Source organism: Electrona antarctica, assembly GCF_951216825.1.
Source record: "Electrona antarctica genome assembly, chromosome: 6".
In the NCBI taxonomy this organism is placed as follows: Eukaryota; Metazoa; Chordata; class Actinopteri; order Myctophiformes; family Myctophidae; genus Electrona; species Electrona antarctica.
In genome coordinates, this window is record NC_136811.1 from 34,236,712 (window position 1) to 34,259,363 (window position 22,652).

Below are 22,652 nucleotides of genomic sequence, written 5' to 3' on the forward strand. Positions count from 1 at the left end.
TAATTCCAGAAACCCATTTACTAATATAAGCACATCTCATATGTTTGTCTGAGAAGAGTTTAAACTATCAACCAAACTGAATGTTATTTCTGTAAGTTATCATAGATCATAAACAACGTGCCATGGTTTTGTATCTGAGTTAGGAATTGGGCCTAATACTAACATCTTTGTCTGTATTGAAATGCGGAATATAAGAATTGACTAATATTAGTCTATGACCTGATTATGAACAACAGCAGAACAGTATGTGAGCTCTTATGTTTATCACTGATTTTGTGACAATAAAAAAAAAACACTCATCCAAAGTTGAAACAATAGACCACATGTCAAAATAATTTCCAGTCAGATTACTTCAAAGGATATTTCAACAACATATTCTTTTTTTCTTTGTATAGGCAAAATTACAATAGCTTTATTCCAGCGTATTCATCTTTGCATTAATGTATTTTATGGGAAGTGCATACTAATGCAACAGAGCTTAGCCTTGTCTGAATGGGGGATTCTCACTTGTATGAGCAGTATTTGTTTGGGTTGTGTTACACCAACATGACTGTCTTGCCTTACTGGCCAAGATGATTATGTCAAAACGTTCAACATTTTATAGAGACCTAAGACCTTACATTGTATGATTAAGCACGTCCAATATAACGGGTATATTACAATACACTGGAATAGGGCCATTAAACAGTAATATGATACCCTTGTCTGTTTGGAATGCACAATGCAGATTTCGTTTCAAATATGCTTTATCATCATGGGTCCACGTTGGCTACTGATGTATTTATCTATCAGATGAGGAAGAGCCACCAATCATCCAAGACCAGCACGATCTCGACTGTCCCTTGAGTGGTCGATTTAGGTAGGCACTATGCAACCACATCCAAATAAAATAAAGTCCTTTGATCATAACAATATATTGTGAATATATAATTCTATCTATAAAACAAAAGCCCCCTTGTGGCTTCTAATTCTAATACATATATAGTAGTCTAGATGTAAGTAATGTATGCCAAAATCTAATGTAACAAACTGGTAACCCCGTAGTAACATACAGTATGTATAGAATCTCTTAACATACAATACAGTGTAGAGAAAGAAATACGTAAATCTCAAAGTAATTTGTTGTTTTTGGGTGCTTACTCAAATAATAGAAAACTTAGGAGGTAGTCAGAAACTGTGCTAGGCCTCTATTTAAATCCCTAAAAGTGCTAAGAAAATATGTGTAGGAGAGATGCATGAGCAAACTATCACCCTTGAACAAGGCACTAAAAACCCCAATTTCAATGACTGACATAAGAATATTATGATCTGGGCAGCCACCCAGTGTGAAAGAGTATAAACACTCACTACCTTACCCTATTTTATTGTTATATGGCAAGTGATAAGATTGTTAGCGTATGATGCAAATTAACAAAAGCTACAACACTTTTTGTCATTTTGTGAGCAATTAACGCAGCCAAGCGCTATCATCCCAGTTCCTCCATGTTTCAAGCTGACATCGATCAGTGCTAATTTGCTAGGCTCATTGTCCCACTGAGCTCAACAGGAACATTAGCCAACGGCTGATGAATGAACAATCACAAGTGTGGCATTTGATGGAAGTAGTGTTACAGTATGGCTATAGGCTGTTTGACTTGTTTGTGACCTCAATATCAATTCACTAATTGCAAACGTTGTAATATACACTAGGGCCAAGAATTCGATTTTCAAGTTGGGGTTCCCATGCTTTTTCAACAATTGATTTATTAAATAATCACTTAATTAAGTATTAATCTTTTGAATCAACTGTTATGGGACATGATGGTTAATTTAGTCATTATGGACATTCCTCTGAATGTCCTTAATGTCCATAATGACATAATTCTAATTCTAGTGTCCCAAACAACAACAAAGTAGCAGAGTGTTTATATATTTCTCTGTCATTGTAAAATATATAAATGCAAAGGCATATTCCAAAGTTAACAGTACAAATATAAGAGAAACACTAGCAAAGAGGGGTTCTAGTAACAAGTAGTAGTGATATTATAATCAACTAGAATAGAGGCGATGATGAGAGCAACCTGGATTTGCAACGTGTTAGATTTTGTTGTTTTGTTTTGCTTGTACTTCAAACACTACAGCACTACAGGTACACATTTGTGTAAATTTCAAAACATCCACTAAATCCGCTTCTCTTTCCTCACCTTTTTCCTTTCTCTCTCTCTCTTTCTTTCTCAGTACACGCTCACGTTCCCCCACTCCACGAGGTACTGCACCTTCCCGTCTGGCGTGACACGTCTCGCCAAGATCCGCACCGCCTCCCCTCCTCCCCAGCTCCTCACCGCCGGCCCGTCCCCCCCAATTCCCATGCCGCCTCCTCCGGCTCCACCTCCACCACCTCCCCCTCCTCCCCCGCCTACTACACCCCCTCCACCCATGCTGGCCTGGTAAGGGTCTAGGTCACGCAGGAGGAGGGACGGACAGGGCTCCAGCTGCTTCTGGCCTGCTTGGTGTTGGTGGTGATGCTGGTGGAGGTGGTGGTGGTGGTGGTGATGGTTGGCATTGGAGTTGGGAGAGTAGGGCACACAGGGTGGTGGTACTCTGCAAGACTCCTCCACGCTAGAGAAAAATGGGGACGTGGGGGGGCCATGAAGGAATGGATAGAAAGAGGAATATTGGCTCATTGAGGTTCAAAGGATGAAATATTGGTACAAGGTTAGGTTATTAAATTTAACCAAAACTAATGAAATAATGAAAACTAGATGGAGGGTGGGCACAAATCAGTCAGCTCTATATACGGGTACAAAATTGGGCATGCCCATATTTGGGCATATACTGAGGTTATCAGCGATCTCCATATATAGGCATAAAAGAGACAAGGACTGACAGATACAGGTATCTCCATATATCCGGACATATTGGTCGGATTGGCGGTGCGTCATACTATAGGTGTGAGGGTTGCGCAATGACCTGAACTCTAGATGTGAGGGCCGCATAGCGGTCCCAACCTCTAGTTTCAATGACCTGAACTCTAGATGTGAGGGCCGCATAGCGGTCCCAACCTCTAGTTTCAATGACCTGAACTCTAGATGTGAGGGCCGCATAGCGGTCCCAACCTCTAGTTTCAATGACCTGAACTCTAGATGTGAGGGCTGCATAGCGGTCCCAACCTCTAGTTTCAATGACCTGAACTCTAGATGTGAGGGCCGCATAGCGGTCTGAACCTCTAGTTTCAATGACCTGAACTCTAGATGTGAGGGCCGCATAGCGGTCCCAACCTCTAGTTTCAATGACCTGAACTCTAGATGTGAGGGCCGCATAGCGGTCTGAACCTCTAGTTTCAATGACCTGAACTCTAGATGTGAGGGCCGCATAGCGGTCCCAACCTCTAGTTTCAATGACCTGAACTCTAGATGTGAGGGCCGCATAGCGGTCCCAACCTCTAGTTTCAATGACCTGAACTCTAGATGTGAGGGCCGCATAGCGGTCCCAACCTCTAGTTTCAATGACCTGAACTCTAGATGTGAGGGCCGCATAGCGGTCCCAACCTCTAGTTTCAATGACCTGAACTCTAGATGTGAGGGCCGCATAGCGGTCCCAACCTCTAGTTTCAATGACCTGAACTCTAGATGTGAGGGCCGCATAGCGGTCCGAACCTCTAGTTTCATACATAAACATATTGAGCGTGATATGAAATGATCTAGCTTCCTTTATCACCTATGCCAGTTTCAACTGTGAATATTTAATGTATTACTATGTAAAAATGAAATAAAAATAAGTAACTAATGAAAAATGCTAAACTATAATTACTGTAGTAGGGATTCAAATATCATTCTAACGTAAAAATCCCTGAGCTGGTCATTTAAAATAAATCTTCAACAGTTTTTGAAAATGTAAAATGTTGTAACATTTTTGACAATAATGACATGCCCAAAATAGCCTTGTTACTTGAAAGTGTAACATGAAATATGTTTTCCATCATAGTAGGCCTACATAAACACTCAAACTAAGAATAAATAAGGTTGACTATCTCAGCATGCAGAAATGTTCCATCTTTAAATGATGATGAGAAAGTAACCTATTGTAGTGGTGTAGGGTCCTGGAGAGTGCAGTGTTCCCATTGTAAGTTGGGTGGTAGAGGGCAAACATCCTCTTAGGGGGAGAACTGCGAAGAGGATGTGCAAATTATTCAATAGAATGTACATAAGCATCATGAAATTACTCAAAAGAACTGAAAAGGACGGGTTTCCCAAAGAGATGCTGAGTAGGGTGCGGTCCTTGCTAAGGCTCCGCTAAGAAGGGGGTGCGGTCCTTGCGAAGGCTCTGACTTTTTAGTTACGGGTGTTTCCCGAAAGCGCACTTAAGCGTCTCTCTCAACACAGCACTATGCAGTATCTTAAGCGGTCGGAGCTGTCCTATCAATCGATGCCAGTCTAAATAACGTACGTATAAGTACATGCTTGCAAATTAAGTTTGGCTGTAACAAGTGGGATTGTACTCGGCTCATCAATAAAATAATGCTGAAAATGATCCAGCTTTAAAGGTAGTGTAAGTGATTTTCTTTGGTTAAAATAATTGTAAAAACCTCTATATTGTGATAGTACCCATTGCTATAGACTGTTTGTTCAGTAACAGGAGTCTCCATGTCGCTCCAGCTTTTCATTATACAGAAAATGCATGTTCAGGTTGGGATACCAATTTTATCCAATCAGGATAGAGAACGCAGTCAGGATACAGATTAAACAAGTGGAATTTGAAGTGATGACACAAAGCAATGAGCAGACAAAATTGGAACTGGAACACTATACAAATTAAGCTGATTAATGGCTACTCTCTCCTGATTGGGTGAAACTTTGTCACCTACCTAAAAATGTATTTTCTGTTTATTAAAGAGCTGGAGAGACAGGGAGACTCCTGTTACTGAACAAACACTCTATAGCAATGATTACTATCAGAATATAGTGATTTAACCTATTAACAAAATACTTTTTGTTTTAACCAAAAAATATCACTATACCTTTAAGTGCTGTTGGTTACTGTGACCCAATGGCAGTTGCAAGGAGTTGCATTTGTGTGGTTGACCTTAAAACTGTTTTGTTGCAAGGAGTTGCGACTAGTTGCAAGGAGTTGCAACTGGTGTGGTTTGGGCTTTAGGCTTAGAAGGCTTTCGGGAAACTGGTTTGCTACTACGCAGTACCTCTTACGATATTGCGTAACGCTTCGCACTTCCTGAAATAGTTTTGGGAAACCCGGCCAGTATCTCTTACAATAGATAGAAGTTTTGTATGTGGTAGAGTTTGAGTTACCTGACCATGATGTAACTCCAAATATTGGTGAGATATCCTCAATATTTGCACGGTGAAACGGGTCTCAAAGCCAGAGTTATAACACAGATATGAAATTAATATAACATGAATCAGGAAGAAGATCCAGGTCTTTGTTATTGCATGTGTATAAAACAATAACGAGACTATCATGTTAGAATCATGCTTTGTTTGCGTGCTAAAAGAGACTTGTTTCACTGTGCAATGTAAGTCAATGGGGAGACAATGGATTATACAACAATTGAAGATATCTTGCCAATATTTGGACTGGAGTTGCATGGCAGGGCAACTTCAAAACCCAAACCTCTATCAAAGTGCAATTTTGCCATTCAAGCCTATCTATCAACAAGGCCAAAAACACTTGCAGAAACAAATGAACCTCAAGATAAAGTACTCCTCACCCCAGATTTAGCTCTTCTTCTGACTTCCTGGAGTTGTAGAGGCTGGCCCCTCCCATGTAGCCATGGCAACATGGCAGCGACTCGATGGGGTTGGCAGGGACTGGGGGTGGACAAGGCTGGGTACAAGAGGCACACACACTGATCGGCTTGTGTTTGGATGCCAACATGATCACAGGAGCCAATCAAACATTAATACCTTACTGGTCGGTCATGCATAATACAATCACAGATACAATCACACAAACTGCATTTGGGGTATTCAATGTGAGCAATAAAAGCACCCATTAATAGTATACTGTATGTGTGTGTGTGCGTGCATGCGTGCGTGCGTGCTTGCGTGCGTGTGTGCGTCTGTGCCTGTGTGTGTGTTGTATAAATGGTTTAGAACCTAAAATACACCATCATCACATTCATGTGTTGCCTATGGTTGATATAAAAATACCATTGCATTAGATACAGTATATGATAGATGTAGGTAAAAGTCCCATCCAATGGCTCATCAGGCATAGCAGTAGGATGTCCTGTTTAAATGGATCACCTCAACTTAGGCAGCTTTCCTCAAGCACAGGCTCATGGACCGTGGCAAGCAAAAACATCAGACCATCGTCAGAACCATCGCTCAATGGAAACGTCAGTGGGCGGGATAGGCCTTTAACGGCTTAGCATTCTTCACCGCTGAACTGTGACATATACGGTATCACGCTAGCCTGTATCATTTTCCTGTTCTAGCAATACCGTTAGGGTGGCAAATTATTATTATTCAGTGGCTTTATTCAGTGTCTGTGCCTTTAAATGGATGTGCTCCGTCAATGCCGCACTGTCAAGGTGCCAACACCACCTGGCCAAACTGTAATCGACTGCAAAGTGCAGTTGGAAGCATGCCCAGGCTACACATATCAGCATTCTTTCCCAACTCGCTTTCCCCCCTCTATTACCGACCAGGAACCCCACCAACATGGCCAAGATTAACGTCAGTGATGGGGCTACAATAGGCCTGGATGTGCCTCTGTTAAAATAGGATTGCTCGGTAATGCATATTGTTTCAGGATTACTGTATGTGCCCATGTATGAAGGAGTGTATAGTGTAGGAGGATACAATTCAACTGTATTCATGGTTAAGAATATAGTGTAAAAATAGTAACCATGACACGTGATGTTGACTGATTCAGTGTGAGCTGCTCGGAGTTGGGTTTGATGATGGCGATATGTGCCGCCTTGAACTGCAGATATTAATAAAATACATTAAGTAGGCATAGACTAGTATACATTTAAAAAGATGTGATTTTATTGAACATGTTACCGTATCTGTAAAGCATCACCCTCAGGCGCTGGCCACAACCAGGCAGATAACAACAGACCCATAAATGGCAAAAATCCATCATTGCTAAGCTGCACTCTGCTTTGAAGACAAGAGCCTCTACACAAGGCCCCTACCACACCACACCACATCCCAGTTAGAGATGGAAGAACTGACCTGTGTTTCCATGATGCGTCGCTTTGATTTACGGGAGTCTGGCCCCCCCGCTCTCCTCTGGCAAGGCAGTGACAATGGGCTGATGAGCACACACACACACACACACACACACACACACACACACACACACACACACACACACACACACACGTATGCACATAAATAAGCTTGCATGCATGCACTCCAACAAATATACACCATGCACGTACCGTATAGTACAATATAGTACAATCCTCTGTGTACCCCTTATGGGTACACAGAGGTGCTAAAGAGTACCGGTATGTGAGAGAAAGTGGAAAATGGAAGAATTTATTTGACTGTTATATCAATAATAAAGCATTGACAAACTGTGTGAACCTGCTGATCTGTAGGGTGTTCATCAAAAATGTGACTGGCACAACTGTAATTGAATAGTAGCAATTTACACATTATTTGAATCTAACTAACATCTAATATCTAAACTGGATTTAATGAGATGTTATGGCCACATATTTAAATTAATCTGCTAAGGAGGCACTAATTGAAAATATTTCACTCCATTTCTTATTTGTAATGTTTATAATATATATATTTATAATATATATATATATATATTTATATATTTATACACGCACGCACGCACGCACGCACGCACGCACGCACGCACGCACGCACGCACGCACGCACGCACGCACGCACGCACGCACGCACGCACGCACGCACACACACACACACACACACACACACACACACACACACACACACACACACAACATGATAGCTATGGTTTTCTCTTGCAGTTTCTAAGCAAAATATTGTAGTCGGTAAAGGGGGTGCTTGGATTCAGAACTCAAGGAAATGGAGTAATGACGCCCAAAACGTTTGAGAGCCACTGCACTAATACACTTGCACGCAAACACACACACTAAAGAAACATTCACAAATAAATGTGCAAGCACACAATCAGGTACGCAGGTTGAGTGCACAAACACAAACACAGACAGTGCTCCCATGAATAACCTATAGTGCGGCACTGTGTAAATAAGATTTGTGCTGTGGATTGGTACGTGTTTGACAAGACTCCAATCATGAATTCATAAAGTAAGACTGAACAAAATACATGGATCTATCTTCAGAGAGTCTGAACATCATGGGTAACCAAGTTGAACATTATCATCATTATTATTATTATTATTATTATTATTATTATTAAAAATAATAATAGTAATAATAATAATATTTTAATTAGTATTAATTATTCATTTATCTCCAACTGTCCTACCTTTCCTCATTCATTTTCTGTTACATTATTTAGCTTTTTCTTTGTTTTGAACTTTTCCACCTTGCTCTAATTTGTGTATCTGCCACTTCCCATAGTTACAGTACATGGTAATTCTAGTGACAGGAATATATGCGTATATCTTGTGTCTGGGTTCTATGGCTTTGACCCTCTCATTATTCTCGCCTGCTTGTGGTTTGGTGATCAAGGGATTTAAGATTATTCTACTGTTGGCTCTTGAAAAGAACACCAGCTTAACAATTACAATTTAAAGGATGTAAGAAGGAACAGTGAGTGTGAAGGAAATCGTCTGGAAATGCACGTGATGAATGCACACGCATAAGCACACACAAGTGCACACGTGCACATCGGATTTCTCTTTTAAAAGAATATTAGTCATTGGTGAATTAATTGTCACATGAAAATTGCATTCTTTTATACCTAAGTTAATTGTTCATGCATAATGACGATATGCCTGGTGGGAGCCCTGGAGCTCATATTCAGATAAGAGTTGAAAAGAGAGCCATCGTCCTTACTCTGACCTTCTGCGGTGTGTAATGTTGATGGGTGGGTCTGCTATGAGGGGAGACGAATCAGACGAGAGTGGAGGCGGAGCTCGGACCTGGAGTCCAAACAGACATTTCTTCTTTTTAATCTCCTTCCCGGAGACAAACCTGGATGAAGCAATACAAACCCAAAATCACAGGAACAAATTACCTGAGGTTTGTACTGTAGTTACACCTTGTAGAATGCAGACATTGAAACTTAAAGAATCTGTTATTATCTCCGGCAGGCCGAGAACTATATTATTATGATTATGTTTTTTCCCTGCGTGTGTGTCTGTGTTGATGTTGCAAATCACTGGACCAATCAGCATTAAACATTTTGTGCAGGCTGCTAATAGGCCTAGGGTTTAACCCTCAAATATGTTTCCAATCTATCAGCAACTATGCTTTTTAATTTTTATGGATTCACCGGATGTCTGGCTGATATCTCACAGTGGATGTCTTCTCACCACCTCAAGCTGAACCAAGACAAACAAGACTGAGCTTCTCTTCTTCCTTGCTAAGACAGATAACAATTTCCATTGAAAACGCCCTGGAGACTTTGGGCCCTATTTTCAGGTACAGTACTCTTTATCCTTAAACTTCTTTGCTTTTTTTTGCTTTTTTACTATTTTGAAAAACATTTTAAATATTTTTAAGGTTTTAGGTTTCCAAATACATAGTTTTACAAAGACAGTCTCACCCACTACAGTTTTTGGCTTTTAAGTCCAACCTTACGTATTATCAAATTAGATACTAAGAAGTATACCACTATTCAAAGGGCACTATTCATCAAATCCAATAATGTGTGGCCTGTGTTTATTCTTCTCATCATATGCAGCGTCTTACCTGTCCTTGTGGGAGTTTAGAGCGTTGAGCAAATTGTGACAGCGGTCTTGCCTTGGTGTGTCAGAGAGCTGGAGAAATGAGAATGAAAAGTTATATTTACACAGAGGATGGCAATCAGACAGGAAACCATAGAGCACACTATAATTTGTTACGCTCACTGACAAGAATATGGAAAATATGGAAAATACTTGATGCAGCTGTCATTGGAGAAGTACATGATTGACTGCTACCATATGTCATAGCAAACATTTGCTTTTGAAAATATACAGGAAACTGCCAATAAGGACTGAGAAACTGATGTCATGGACACAAAAACTTGCTTTATTCACTTGGATATAACATATACCCGTCATTTTGAGTCTTGGTTCTAGTGCTTTTTGTGGCCAGTGCCATAAATATTGATGGTTCCAGACCCAGAGTATAGGAACATTTAGATATTCTTAAATAGTGTATTTTCTTTCCTTTAGTGTCATAATGAGGGGCTAATGGGCTCTCAGTTGTTAATACTAAATTGCTGGCAGAATTTCACATAATTTCATCATTGCCTTAAGTGTGGAAAATATCAATACCTCGCCTAGAAGCAGTGACTCCCAATTCTCATTGGTGAAGGACAGAATTTCATGGTCAAAATCAAAGTATTTCCTCTTGCAGCACAGTGAGAGATGGTAGAGCACCAAATGAGCCAAATCCACCCTGTTTTATAACAGGAAAAAAATAAAACAAAATAGCAAAAGTTAACAAATTAATACTTCTAATAAGATCACACAATCAAATTTACACTTAAAAAGCTGTGTGACTTTAAACTCATTCGTTGTTTTTTGGAAAGCACACACAATGTATATTGTAACAACATTGTATGTTAAAGCATGAAGTAGCATGTTGAACAATAACACAATGACCATAATTACACCTGTGTGATACAGTAATAATTATATATATTTATTTTATTAACTTTTTTGGCCAAAATGACAACACAAACTTTTGTTTTAATCTAGCCTATGTTCCTTGTGTTTTTATGCCAACTCGTTAAAGGAGTTGGCTTTCATAAATAAACCTGAATTTATAGTTGGTCAAACTTAGCTGGTACTATTCTCTTTCAACAAGCTGTGTGGATAATGCTGAGCATAATGATGTAGAGCTCACCATGTCATGGGTAATCTTTGGATGGTCTCTAGGCCATTGGCACAAACTGAGCACTGGAACTGGTAAAACCTAAAACACATTCACATGGTAGTTTGGCAACACTTAACAATGAGCATTTTCTAGTGTATTAAACATTTGCATTAAAGGAGAATTCTATGCTAGAAGGCTTTCTTACCTTTCTTTGTAGTCGTTACGTCCCCACCAAAGAGGTCCAGGTGTTTTTTTGTGCAAAAACTCCTTATTGGCTATTTCCCCTACCATAAGCCCTCAATGAATTGCATTGAATTGAATGGGAATTGAATGGGGCTATGGGGTGTTGTGCTAATTCGCTGATTTTCATTGAAATAAGTAGTAAAGTGTGCCGCTTGGGATATTATTTACATTATGAAGAGAGGATATATACAAAAAATTATATTTTTTGAGCGATGGAAATAAGCGAATTAGCACAACACCCCATAGCCCCATTCAATTCAATGCAATTCATTTAGGGCTTATGGTAGGGGAAATAGCCAATAAGGAGCTTTTGCACAAAATAACATCTGGACCTCTTTGGTGGGGACGTAACAACTACAAAGAAAGGTAAGAAAGCCTTTTAGTATGGAATTCTCCTTTAACCTGTGGAATCTTTTAATCATATAATAATTGTGTTAGCATTCCACAAAAATAGTACTTGCATTAGGCTGCACACCCACAATATTTGAGAAAGATGAGCATTAACAAACAACATACACATTTTGGTATTTAGGTTACAAATAGGTTAACACAGGTTTATATAAAATAATCAAACCCTGGTAAACCATTTCTAATAGTTGTTACAGGAAATTGGTTTGGTAGGCCAAGGAAGTATCTCATGTTGTGTTTCATGTTTTATATTTTCTAAGATATTTAACTTTAATTTCACTATGGAAGTCAATAAATGGCAGTTGTATTGGGCTGAAACCTTGCCCAAATACCGAGTCATAGACAACATAGACTGGCAATATGAAGTCCAAGATCCACATGAAGCCATGGTGTTATTAGATTTCTACAATTGTAGTGTTTTTGATGTTTTCTTCTTTGCTTCTTTTAAGCCGAGCTGTTTTTTTATTCAAGGTATTTGAATTTGTTTTGTCTCTCCTGCACAATAATTCATTTTTTCTCTCCTTCCTATACACTTGATCATGGTACAGGTACAAATAAACCATACTACAGTAATAGACTGGTATGCCTATGGCACTATTAGGCAGGTACACCCTGATATACGGCCATGCGTGACACTGAACCAGAGAGCTCATATCGTTATACTGTCTAGGCATTAGTCTTTTTCTATGCATCTGTATGCTGAAGGTCATTGGAAAGATGAGGAAACACAGTGACACATGCTTACTATTCCAACTGTGAACTCACTCTTCCCTTCCTCCATCACCTTCTCAGCAGATGTTGTAACAAACACGCCTCATTCAACCTGACTGTCGATCTAAATTTAATCCCTCCAATTTTGCGTTCGCAGACTTGATAGAAACACAGTGTCAAGATGGGTGTAAAAGACAGTCAGATAACACAGAAGATGAATGAATGACAAAAATAACTTAATGGAAGGCTATGTTTTATTACACACATGAGATGCAGACTATGGCACAGTATATGGCAGGGTCATCATTTGTATAAACTACTCAGTTCTATGTCTTGCCTTACAATGTAAAATCTTGGCCCTTAGTCTGTATTACTTCACATGGCACCAACTTCCTGCACATTTCAGTCAGTACTTGATTCTAAATTCAAAACAAATATCAATGGTGTTTAAGTTACCTGTCGCCATACAGTAAAGGTTTAAATGGTGTTTAAGTTACCTGTCGCCATACAGTAAAGGTTTGGTTAGACACTGGGTGCAGGCTTCATGGAACCACTGACCACAACTTCCACACTGTAACATTTTCAGATTCCACCTGTAATATAAAATTAGAAATATGATACACACTCCTGGGTAAACATAATGAATCTGATTTCTGTGGGTCACCTAACAAGATTCTTACGCAGGATGAAGGCTGAGGACTGCAGTAAAGACTACAGTATCCATTGCGTTTAGCTCTAGAATGCATCTACTGAACAGGTGTAAGCTTTGTCTGGCTCCAAGAAAAAAGGGTATTGCAGACATAAATCACAAAATATTTACATAAACTATTCATAGTTTGTTTTACCCTACTTTGGTGCCACATGTTTGGTGTTAGCCACATGGGGCAATGTATATAATATAATGGAAATGTCGCCAATCACATTTTTTTTAAATAATTAAACACAATACAAATTACTTGCAAATAGCTACTATTTGACTCAGGACTGAAAAATATGCAAAAGAAAATCAAAAGAATCTCAAAAATGGCTAGAGCATTACTAAAAGGTATACGTTTAAACTGGCCTCCACACTGTCACTCACTCTCCAGGCCCGGCACAGTAGCAGTAACACTGTTGCTGATTGGTCAGATGCTGCGGATCCCAGTCTAAAGATGACAGTTGATATGGTAGGCGGAGTTTCATGAACTGCATGAGTCGGGCGAAGCGTCCTCGCTTGAGCGCCCCACCTCTCTGAAACATGTTTTAGACAAAACCCATTGGTCAGTGACCCCTCCAATCACAGTCATGTTAGAGCAATTTGGGGCCGATTACATTTAGGAGGAAACTGTCCAGAAAAAGCAATTTATCTCTGTCTATTGTAGGTCAGTTGTGGGAGACAGAGTCTGAGACACAGAAATATGGACAATGAGATACAGACATTGACTGATTGACAATTAACCAGGGTGCTTTCTCATCTCACATACAGTATACAGAATTGGAGCATGCGTGATTGATTGACTTTAAATGGACTCGTCTTGACTATCATGTAGTTTTTCAGAATCATAACTATTGATTGGCCATGACTTCTCAGACGCAATGTAGGCCATATGATACTGAAGTCAATACTGTCCAAATTAGTGTGGTTACCCACACACAGGAATGGTAGTTGTAGTGAAACCTGATATATTTGACTGGATTTCCCCACATGTCCATACTAAATGTGTTTTTTTATGTACGATTAGTAGCCCGACCTTGGTTGAGACTGCAAAGACACATTGTCGACATATCCAGGAATCGCTGTCAGCTTCTGGTTCAATGGTTGGCGTGTGACACTCTGGATGATAACCTGTTATGGGAGGAAAAGATAGAGCTTGGAGGGCAGGACGGAGATAAATAGTATCACAGCACCATGCTGTGTTCTATGCTAATTTAGATTAGTGGTTATTTATAATATGGGCAGACACCATATTATACGTATTTCCTTTCAACATTTTATGTTTTTCCCGATAAATTATTACCCTTTGTCGTTCAACAGTGCCACACAAAAGAAGTGTCCCATCATGACGCGTTACATGTTGTGTACTTGTAGATCGGCTAATTTCGTCATTTTTGAAACATTTTAAAAGTGAAATCTGTGTTTAAGTCTGTCTGTGGGCTTACTGGGCTAACAAGCAGGAGTGTGTAGCAGCTGGGCTCATATATTAAGAAGACATTCTCAATAATGGGCTACCTCCATTTTCGGGTAAACAACAGTTTGTTGTTTGGATGTCCTTGGTGGGTGTATATTTCTATGACTTCTTGCTGTGATCTGACAGCTGTGGTTCCCTTTAGGATTAATAAAGCGCATGCATACATCATCTTGTGTTACCTTACCTTATCACAGTCCTGCCACACTTTAATATCCTAAGATCTAAATAGCTTTATCTGCAAATGTGGCAGCTCCAATATGTTTGACTTAATGATTCCTTTCACTCTCATTGCATGGTGAAACAGATCTCAAAATCACACTTTTAGCATAAACTAACAAAGCAGATTTTGCCAATATATCAAAGTGCTGGTACATAATTTGGGGGAAAATACAATATTCATGGTATTTATGATCTTCTGTATTCCTCTTAACCTATAAGCTATCTAGCACAACAAAAATCGTTAGGTCACCAAGAACAGTGTTAATTCTCGCTAAGACAGAACATAAGCAACAGATATTTAAAGATGATTGGCAATATTTTGACTTATATCACACGCAAGTAGCTATAAACCCAAAATTCTACAATGACCACGGTTGATATTGGCGGTGAATCAATTTTCTTTTTCGCTAAAACCCAGCTGAGTGATACTGTCAGCTCCCTGCAGACGAGTTACAGAAATGTTTTGAGAAGCCTTGAAGGCCATGAATAGACTTCAAAGTCAATGAAATGTCGACATTCAATTTGACTTTCTTTCTGAAGAGGCACCCGTCATGAATTAGCCATAGTCTAACATGCCTTAGTAGTCATATATTTACATAAAGATCAACATGATATCTTACGTAATATGTTGATGTTTTTGTTTGGTCTCCCACTGTGCTGTCTCACAGTAATGCTACATTGTAAAATATTCAGTGTTCATTTAACTCAGTGAACAATAGTTCTCAACCCAAGAATATTGTTTCTTCTGTCCAACTTTTGGCACCCAAAACAATATGTTTATAATCAAGAGTTAAGTGAACACTGATCATTTGAATGTGCATCATGTCTCTCTTCAAAGCTACCAGTGGAGAAACGTGGTTAGTCGTGCTTACTTACCATGGTGACATTTAAGACAGTTTATGAGGGGCTCTTTAAGAGGAGGGGCATCACAAATACAGCAAACTTCTTCTACTCCAGCAGCAACTGAAAGAAACAGACAGAAATAGGGAGAGAGGGAGAGGGAGAGAGTGAGAGAGAGAGAGAGAGAGAGAGAGAGAGAGAGAGAGAGAGGAAGAGAGAACGAACAGTCGACAGCATTAATTTATGTATATTGATTCACTTCCTTGCCACCTCATTGATTTCAATGTCTCCTGCACCCCTTCAGATTTCACTTCATTTGACGGCCAGATATTCAGCTGTTCCTAACGAGTCGCACTTCTCCTCACTTTGTGTTTGCCATTTCCCTGAGGTGTCATTAGGCTAATAAATTCATAAATGCGCTCTAATATGCCAATTCCAACTAAAAGTGCCCCATCTGAATAGTCTGTGCACTCACATCACAACCGTCAGCATACGTCGTTGAAAAGCAATGTGACTGTAGTCTGTAGCATTTAAAAGAGTAGCCTACAGAATGAGAGGAGAACATCAGGATATTGGTTGAGATGATGCCTGTCCACCTACTACTACACCCCCCCCCCCACACATAAATGTACATACAGTATATGTACACATACCGTACATGTATACATGTAAACTTGCTTCTATAGATATACTGTGAATATACAAATATGTACATAATATTTAGAAGAAGGACCCAAGCACTCTGCCTATACTTAGCCATTTCTTTACCTACTTCTTTTTCTTAATTCTTTCTTGTTATTGTTAAGATGGTTGCTACAATGTTGAGGAACAAAGAATTGTGAGATATAACAACTACAAATCTTGATTCTTGAAAAGAAATAAAACAGACAAATCCTTCAGTTGCACATGGTGAATGTTTTGGAGAAAATTAATACCATAAGTCAGGTTGAAAAAACATTCTGTACCAATGAAAACATAAATAAAAAATACACACACATAAAAACACATTAAAAAACGCAGCCCTTACAAGAATGAATGTCCTTTCTTAGGACCCAGAATTCGGAGTTGTCCTCAAATCTCACCAGACAACATTGCTTGACTCCATCTACCTGAGAGGAAGATAGCAATGTGAGCAGAATGATGGACAAAACTAAATGGAAGTATTTTCAAATCCAGGTGCACACACCCAGTGACTCACATACACAATACACACACACATATGCACACTCAAACTCAGGCAAACTCACTCTCAAGCACACACACACACACACACACACACACACACACACACACACACACACACACACACACACACACACACACACACACACACACACACACACACACACACACTTACTCTCTTCACATTGCCGAGGTACAGTAGTCCATCACTCCATCGAGCTAACACATCATCTCCTTCACTTACTCCCCCCATCCTGTGGAGAGAGAGAGTGTGTGTGTGTGTGTGTGTGTGTGTGTGTGTGTGTGTGTGTGTGTGTGTGTGTGTGTGTGTGTGTGTGTGTGTGTGTGTGTGTGTGAGAGAGAGAGAGAGAGAGAATGAGGAGGGCTCATGTGAAATGGAAATCCGATTTATTCGCTGAATACTTTGCCATTGCTGACAGAGGGTTTATGGCCCCATCGTTTGCTCTCAGGCAGGCAGCCCTGATACAAAGGGTTAACCCCCCCCCCACACACACACACACACACACACACACACACGCACACACACACCAAACTGAGCATAGCGACAGGCTGTATCCCCCAGATTTAAAGATGAGTGAGTACACACAACCTCAGAGCAGGACAAATGATTACCACACACACATGACTAACGCACGCAAACCGCTGCATGACGACTGCTGCAATACAGTTTGATTGAACAAGCAAGCATCCCTGTGATGCTACTTGAGGCACGACTTTAGTGTTTTCTATTCTCCTTTAACATCTAAAAACTACAAACTTGGAGAGATACACGGCATGACTGTGCAAGCAAGCATAATCTCTGCACGTGAAAGATTTGTTCCAATGCATGCACTCAAGTCAGGAGACACAGTATACATTAGCTTACACCATTTGTGGATGAATAGAAAATCGGCACAACAAATAAATTACAGGAAGATTGATGGACAGGGTGTCAGTAGAAAGCTACCTGTCAAGTCGAACTCCTTTCTGCCGGGGTCACAGCGATTCCAGGGCAGACTGGACATGAAATGTTTGATCTCCCGTGTTCTCCTGTGCCCAATTACTGCCCGCGTGAACGTGCAGCCTACGTGTGTGCAAAAGTGGATGTGCATGCATGTATGTCCCCGTGCCAGGCGCGTATGTCAGTCAAGCCTTCAGCGGGAAAAGACGTCTGTCCGTCCGGCTCACTCTGTCTGTCCGTACTCCACGATGCCGTTTCGTCATGTTCCCGTCGCTTTGCCCCCCTTCCCCCCACCCCCACCTATTGATGCTATTAAGCGCGTTTTGTCAGAGAAGCAGCACAAGAATCAACCCGCGAGAGACGCCATCATCCCTGCCTCTCTCTGTCGACCGACTTGTTGTGACGCAGACATAAAACACCGAGATAGAGAGGGAGGGAGATATGGGGGGAACGGGGAGAGAAACACCTTCCCCTCCGTCCAATTGACCCTAAACCGTTTTGACAAGGTGGGATTGTGTTGTCTTTGAGGGGGCGGTATCTTACAGAAAGCCAGCCAACGCAGCGGAGGGGCCATTGGGACTTACCGTAAGTGGCCAATTAGTAAGTTTAGCCGCCTCATTAATTGGTCCCAGACTCCAGTCAGAGAAGAGCCATAGAGCCTCTAAGTTTAGGAGGCACTCAGCCACGGGTAAAGTTTTAAAAGTTGTCAAGATAGCAGCGGAAATCCCGTAATTCTGCGTACATTTAGGCTTTATGAACACATCACTTTAATATTATTTTTTGCATTTTGTATTTGTATAGATAAATTGATAAAAAATAGTATTTGTTATAGCCTACAGCTGTTTGTTGTTTTTGTACAGATTCAGATTTATTTCTGAAATTTTAAATAGAATAGACGAGCAGGCCTATATGCCTATTGATGACCTATAGGCCTATCTTTTGACAAAAAACATTGGCAGACATTCTCTGAAGTAAGATCATAATGACCAAAAGTTATCACTTTTGGTCATTATAAACTTGTGTCAGAGACACCCTTTGAAATCCAAACTTAAAATGAACTCAAACTTGAAATGCACTTAGTTGCCAGACATTATTAATCAATAAAATTAGCTTGAAGTAGTGGATCAATCAACAGTGCATATAGGACTATAGTTTGAGTCAATATACAGAAACATTGCTGACAAAACCAGACCATCTACTTATAATATCTGTGTGTTTTTTTTAAAATATGGGCTGGAAGTTGTAATAAAATAATGGTCTACAAATATATATTATAAAAATGGCTATCCTATTAACAAACCTGATAGCCCATATAGGCAGGACCTCAGCATAAAGTGAGTGGCAAATCGAGTGGCAAAGTGAGTGGCAACATGAGATTAACGTTGTTTAAGCCCGCCAACAGTGTATAGTTCCCGTAAATAAGATTTAGTCTGGCCCCCTGCCAATCCCGTAAATACATTCTATCACGTAAATAGTTTAATCCATGTTTTGATTTGATCAAGTCGATAGCCGACTCCCGTTAGCATTCAAGTGACACTGGACCGCGCCATCTTGAAATTGCGCGTGCATCCACATGCGTTCTACAGTATCTGCTGTTTTCAATGGCTTGTATCTCCAAAACGGTGCCATGAATGGCGTTTCTGGTCAAATCAAGGGTTTTCCAACGGCCGATAGCCGGCGCTAAATTACTCAGATAGATGATGATGATGTCACGTGCATACCCTCTAGAGGCAAGGACTCGGGGGAGAGTGGTGCCCAAGCCCTCAGAAATGCTGGCCAACGTTGAAGCTGCAACTACCATACTGGCCAAAGCTGAAACACATTCTGGGATGTTCATGGGGGTGGACGGATGCTCAGTGACGTCATGTGCGTAATATGCATAAACCCTGACCTCAAATTTGAGACAGCTCTTAACTTCCGCTCGCTCGAGACATTGAGTTATAATGGTACTTCCGGCAGTCTTCCGGGTACTTCAAACGCCACTGAGCAACTTCCATTGAAATAAATGAATAGCGGGGGGGCAGGGCTGTTACTCCTCGTCCGTCCTCTATCCTTTATAACTCTATGGCGGTGCCCCGTCACTGATTCAATATGTGGTTGTCCAGAACTGCAGATCTGACTGATATGTCAATATATGGGCATATATGGATATCCAATTGTCCAGAACCACCAATCCAACCAATATGCCCATATATAGGCATGCCAATATACAGGGTATCATGGCTATACTAATGACATCAGGGATCATATGGCAATAAACAGGTCGACAGACAGACACAGAGATCTCTATGGGTACAAAAGGGACACCGACAGAAAGTAGCATAAGGCTGAACAATATATCGATATCGTATCGTTATCGAGGTATGAACATGCGCAATATCAGTATCGCAAAAAGGCAACGGTAATGCAATATCGATTTATCGTATCAACATCCCTCTGTTTTAGCCTGTGCCCCTCAAAAAATAGGGGCACAGGCTAAAACAGAGCATGAAAGAGGGAAAAATCTCTGTGTGTGTGTGTGTGTGTGTGTGTGTGTGTGTGTGTGTGTGTGTGTGTGTGTGTGTGTGTGTGTCGGGGGGGGGGGGGGGCTGTGCTATAGGTGTTAGCCCTTGTCCAGTTTGTTAGCGTACTCACTCACACACACACCTTTTTGAATGTTAATTTAGTTTTCAATGTTCAACACTTAAAATGTAGAATATGGAATTTTAACAGTAATATTGCATATCGTACCGATATCGCAATATTTGGCATAAATACTGATATTGTGTCCATATCGTGCAGCCCTAATACATACATACATGCTGGCTTTTTTATGTGTATGCTCGTGTTATATATACTGATGCCTATGAACATAGACATTCCGTGCATAGATGTGCCACGCAATGGTAGGCCTCAGGCCTGCGGCCTGGTATGATAGGCCTCAGGCCTCAGGTCTACCATTCTGAAATTTAATTTAATAATATTTGGACTGCTGGACAGCTGACAGTAGGCTCTCTTCACTCTTAAAAAAATGTAATTCAATTTAATTTCTTTGATGCTGAAGAAGTTTTTATATTTAAATGAGATGAAGAAAGTCACCACTCGCACCACACATTTCTCTGCGAATGGTTTTAATACTGCCACATGTCGATAGGTGTGTGTAGGCTAAAGAGGCTTTAGGGAAACAGGTTTATGTATTCATGCAGGAGGCCTTACGTGCGCAATGAGGACAGGTATGGCTGTGCTCTAGTCGAGGTTGTGTATTTCTATGTTGTTGTGTTTGACAGTGTTTCCCAAAAAAAGGACATAGTGTTTCCCCGCCCCCTTTTCTGAGCTAATGGTGTTGACGTGACGTCACTCCATAGACATGTTAAAATACCTACATTCAGAAGCCATAAACAACGCTTTTTCTGAAGGTAAACTTTATTCTATTTGTTTTAGCTGTTTTACCATCTTGTTTTCTTCATAATAATATTGGTCTTTTACATTTTAATATTTGGAAACGGCCTTAAATGGTGCAGAGAAAGCAGGTAGGGATGTAGCTCTGGTCCATATGGAAAAAGCGTTGTTTATGGCTTCTGAATGTAGGTATTTTAACATGTAATGTCTATGGAGTGACGTCACGTCAACACCACTAGGTCTGGAAAGGGGGCGGGGAATGACTGTGAGATAGGCCTATCTTTATTACGTCACCATCGAAAGCCAGTTATACCCCAGCATTGATACATATCTTCATTACGTCACACTCAAAATCAGTATACATACCACGAGCATACGCATAAAAAAGACAGCCGACCACAGTAGGCCTATAGTACTTTCAACTTACAACTTACATACATGTATACATACGTTACCTGTTACCCAACCAATATTGAAACATATCGTAATTACGTCACCATTGACAGCCAGTTATAACCGACTTTAGTATTTAATTTCAATGTTTTACAGAGAGGCTGAGATTTGAAAGTTCGTAGCAGTCGACAGTACTTGCACGCTCTAGTAGGCACTCGACAGAGTGAAGTTCTAGTTTATTATTGCGATTTATTATCGCGGCTAACTATGAAATCTTGTGTTTTTTGTCACTCAAAATTCCCATACATGGGGGAAAGCCCATATTGTGCCCAGGTCTCGTGACATCACTATGACATCATCAAAATCCCCATACATGGGGAAAGCCCCCGTGCCGGGTCTCGTGACATCACTATGACATCATCAGGGATAATAGTAAATCAGGGATCATATCATAGTAAATGCGACCTGCTGTCGCAATTAAGCCCATATAGCCTATGGAGATCCCTGATGTCATCAATATATGGATATATATCAGAACCTGTTCTGACATTCCATATGTTGATCCTTCCCCATCCATCCTTCCTCTTCGATGTCTCCCTTTTGACTGATACCTGTCTATTTAAACTCTAGACGGGCCCGCCCCAAAGTTATTTGTGCAGCCGCACCCGGCAGCCGGCGAAAACTAGAGTTCTCGACAGACCTGAAAAATGTGCCCTCATCAAACCCTGTACACTCAAGACACTGCCACCGCTGCCACCCTTAGATCTCCATATATGGAGCTGACCTGTTCTGACATTCCATATGTTGATCTGACCTCATCAAACCCTGTACACTCAAGACATGCTCCATATGGCCTTTAGGGCGAGGTCGCTTCTCGCCATCAGGCGTCTTACTGGTTTATAAATAAATAAATAATTAATTTATTATTATTATTTATTTACTGTTTATTTATTTGCAGGAGTGTGGTCATACTCAGACTAGTGGCATAGTTTATTTTCACTCCTCCTGATGCTTGTAATTTCACTTTGTTCGTTTTTTTTGTCTGAGGCTGCATGACTTACACTAGTAAAGCATGTGGTAATATTGTTGAGCGGATCAAAATGGCCCCTGGCATAATGAAAATGATGAAGTGTGAATGTCCTACTGGTACCACTAGGTGGCGAGCATGCACTACACCTCCAGTGAACTAAGCCTAATCTCTCCATG

General features: G+C 40.5%; 1 protein-coding gene across 1 annotated transcript; it reads right to left on the reverse strand.

The window, feature by feature from the left end:
* Window positions 1-2,012: 2,012 nt before the first annotated feature.
* On the reverse strand, window positions 2,013-17,755 carry phf1 (PHD finger protein 1). Its single transcript, XM_079503439.1, has 15 exons — window positions 17,682-17,755; window positions 16,890-16,968; window positions 16,560-16,641; window positions 15,569-15,655; window positions 14,036-14,130; window positions 13,387-13,535; window positions 12,803-12,898; window positions 10,974-11,042; window positions 10,400-10,523; window positions 9,831-9,898; window positions 8,979-9,110; window positions 7,179-7,257; window positions 5,705-5,820; window positions 4,058-4,144; window positions 2,013-2,598 (listed from the first exon to the last, which is right to left on the reverse strand). The coding sequence occupies exons 2-15, from the start codon at window positions 16,965-16,967 to the stop codon at window positions 2,214-2,216; spliced, it is 1,647 nt and encodes a 548-aa protein (XP_079359565.1). The 5' UTR covers window position 16,968; window positions 17,682-17,755; the 3' UTR covers window positions 2,013-2,213.
* Between the last annotated feature and the right edge of the window lie 4,897 nt (window positions 17,756-22,652).

Bases quoted from the DNA above. Each gene is read 5' to 3' on its own strand.
- phf1 (XM_079503439.1), bottom strand. From the start codon at position 16,967: ATGGGGGGAGTAAGTGAAGGAGATGATGTGTTAGCTCGATGGAGTGAT. The intron at 16,642-16,889 runs GTAAGTGTGTGT...TCTTCCTCTCAG, and splicing joins ACCTCGGCAATGTGAAGAGA to GTAGATGGAGTCAAGCAATG. The intron at 11,043-12,802 runs GTAACTTAAACA...AATGTGTTTTAG, and splicing joins CCTTTACTGTATGGCGACAG to GTTTTACCAGTTCCAGTGCT.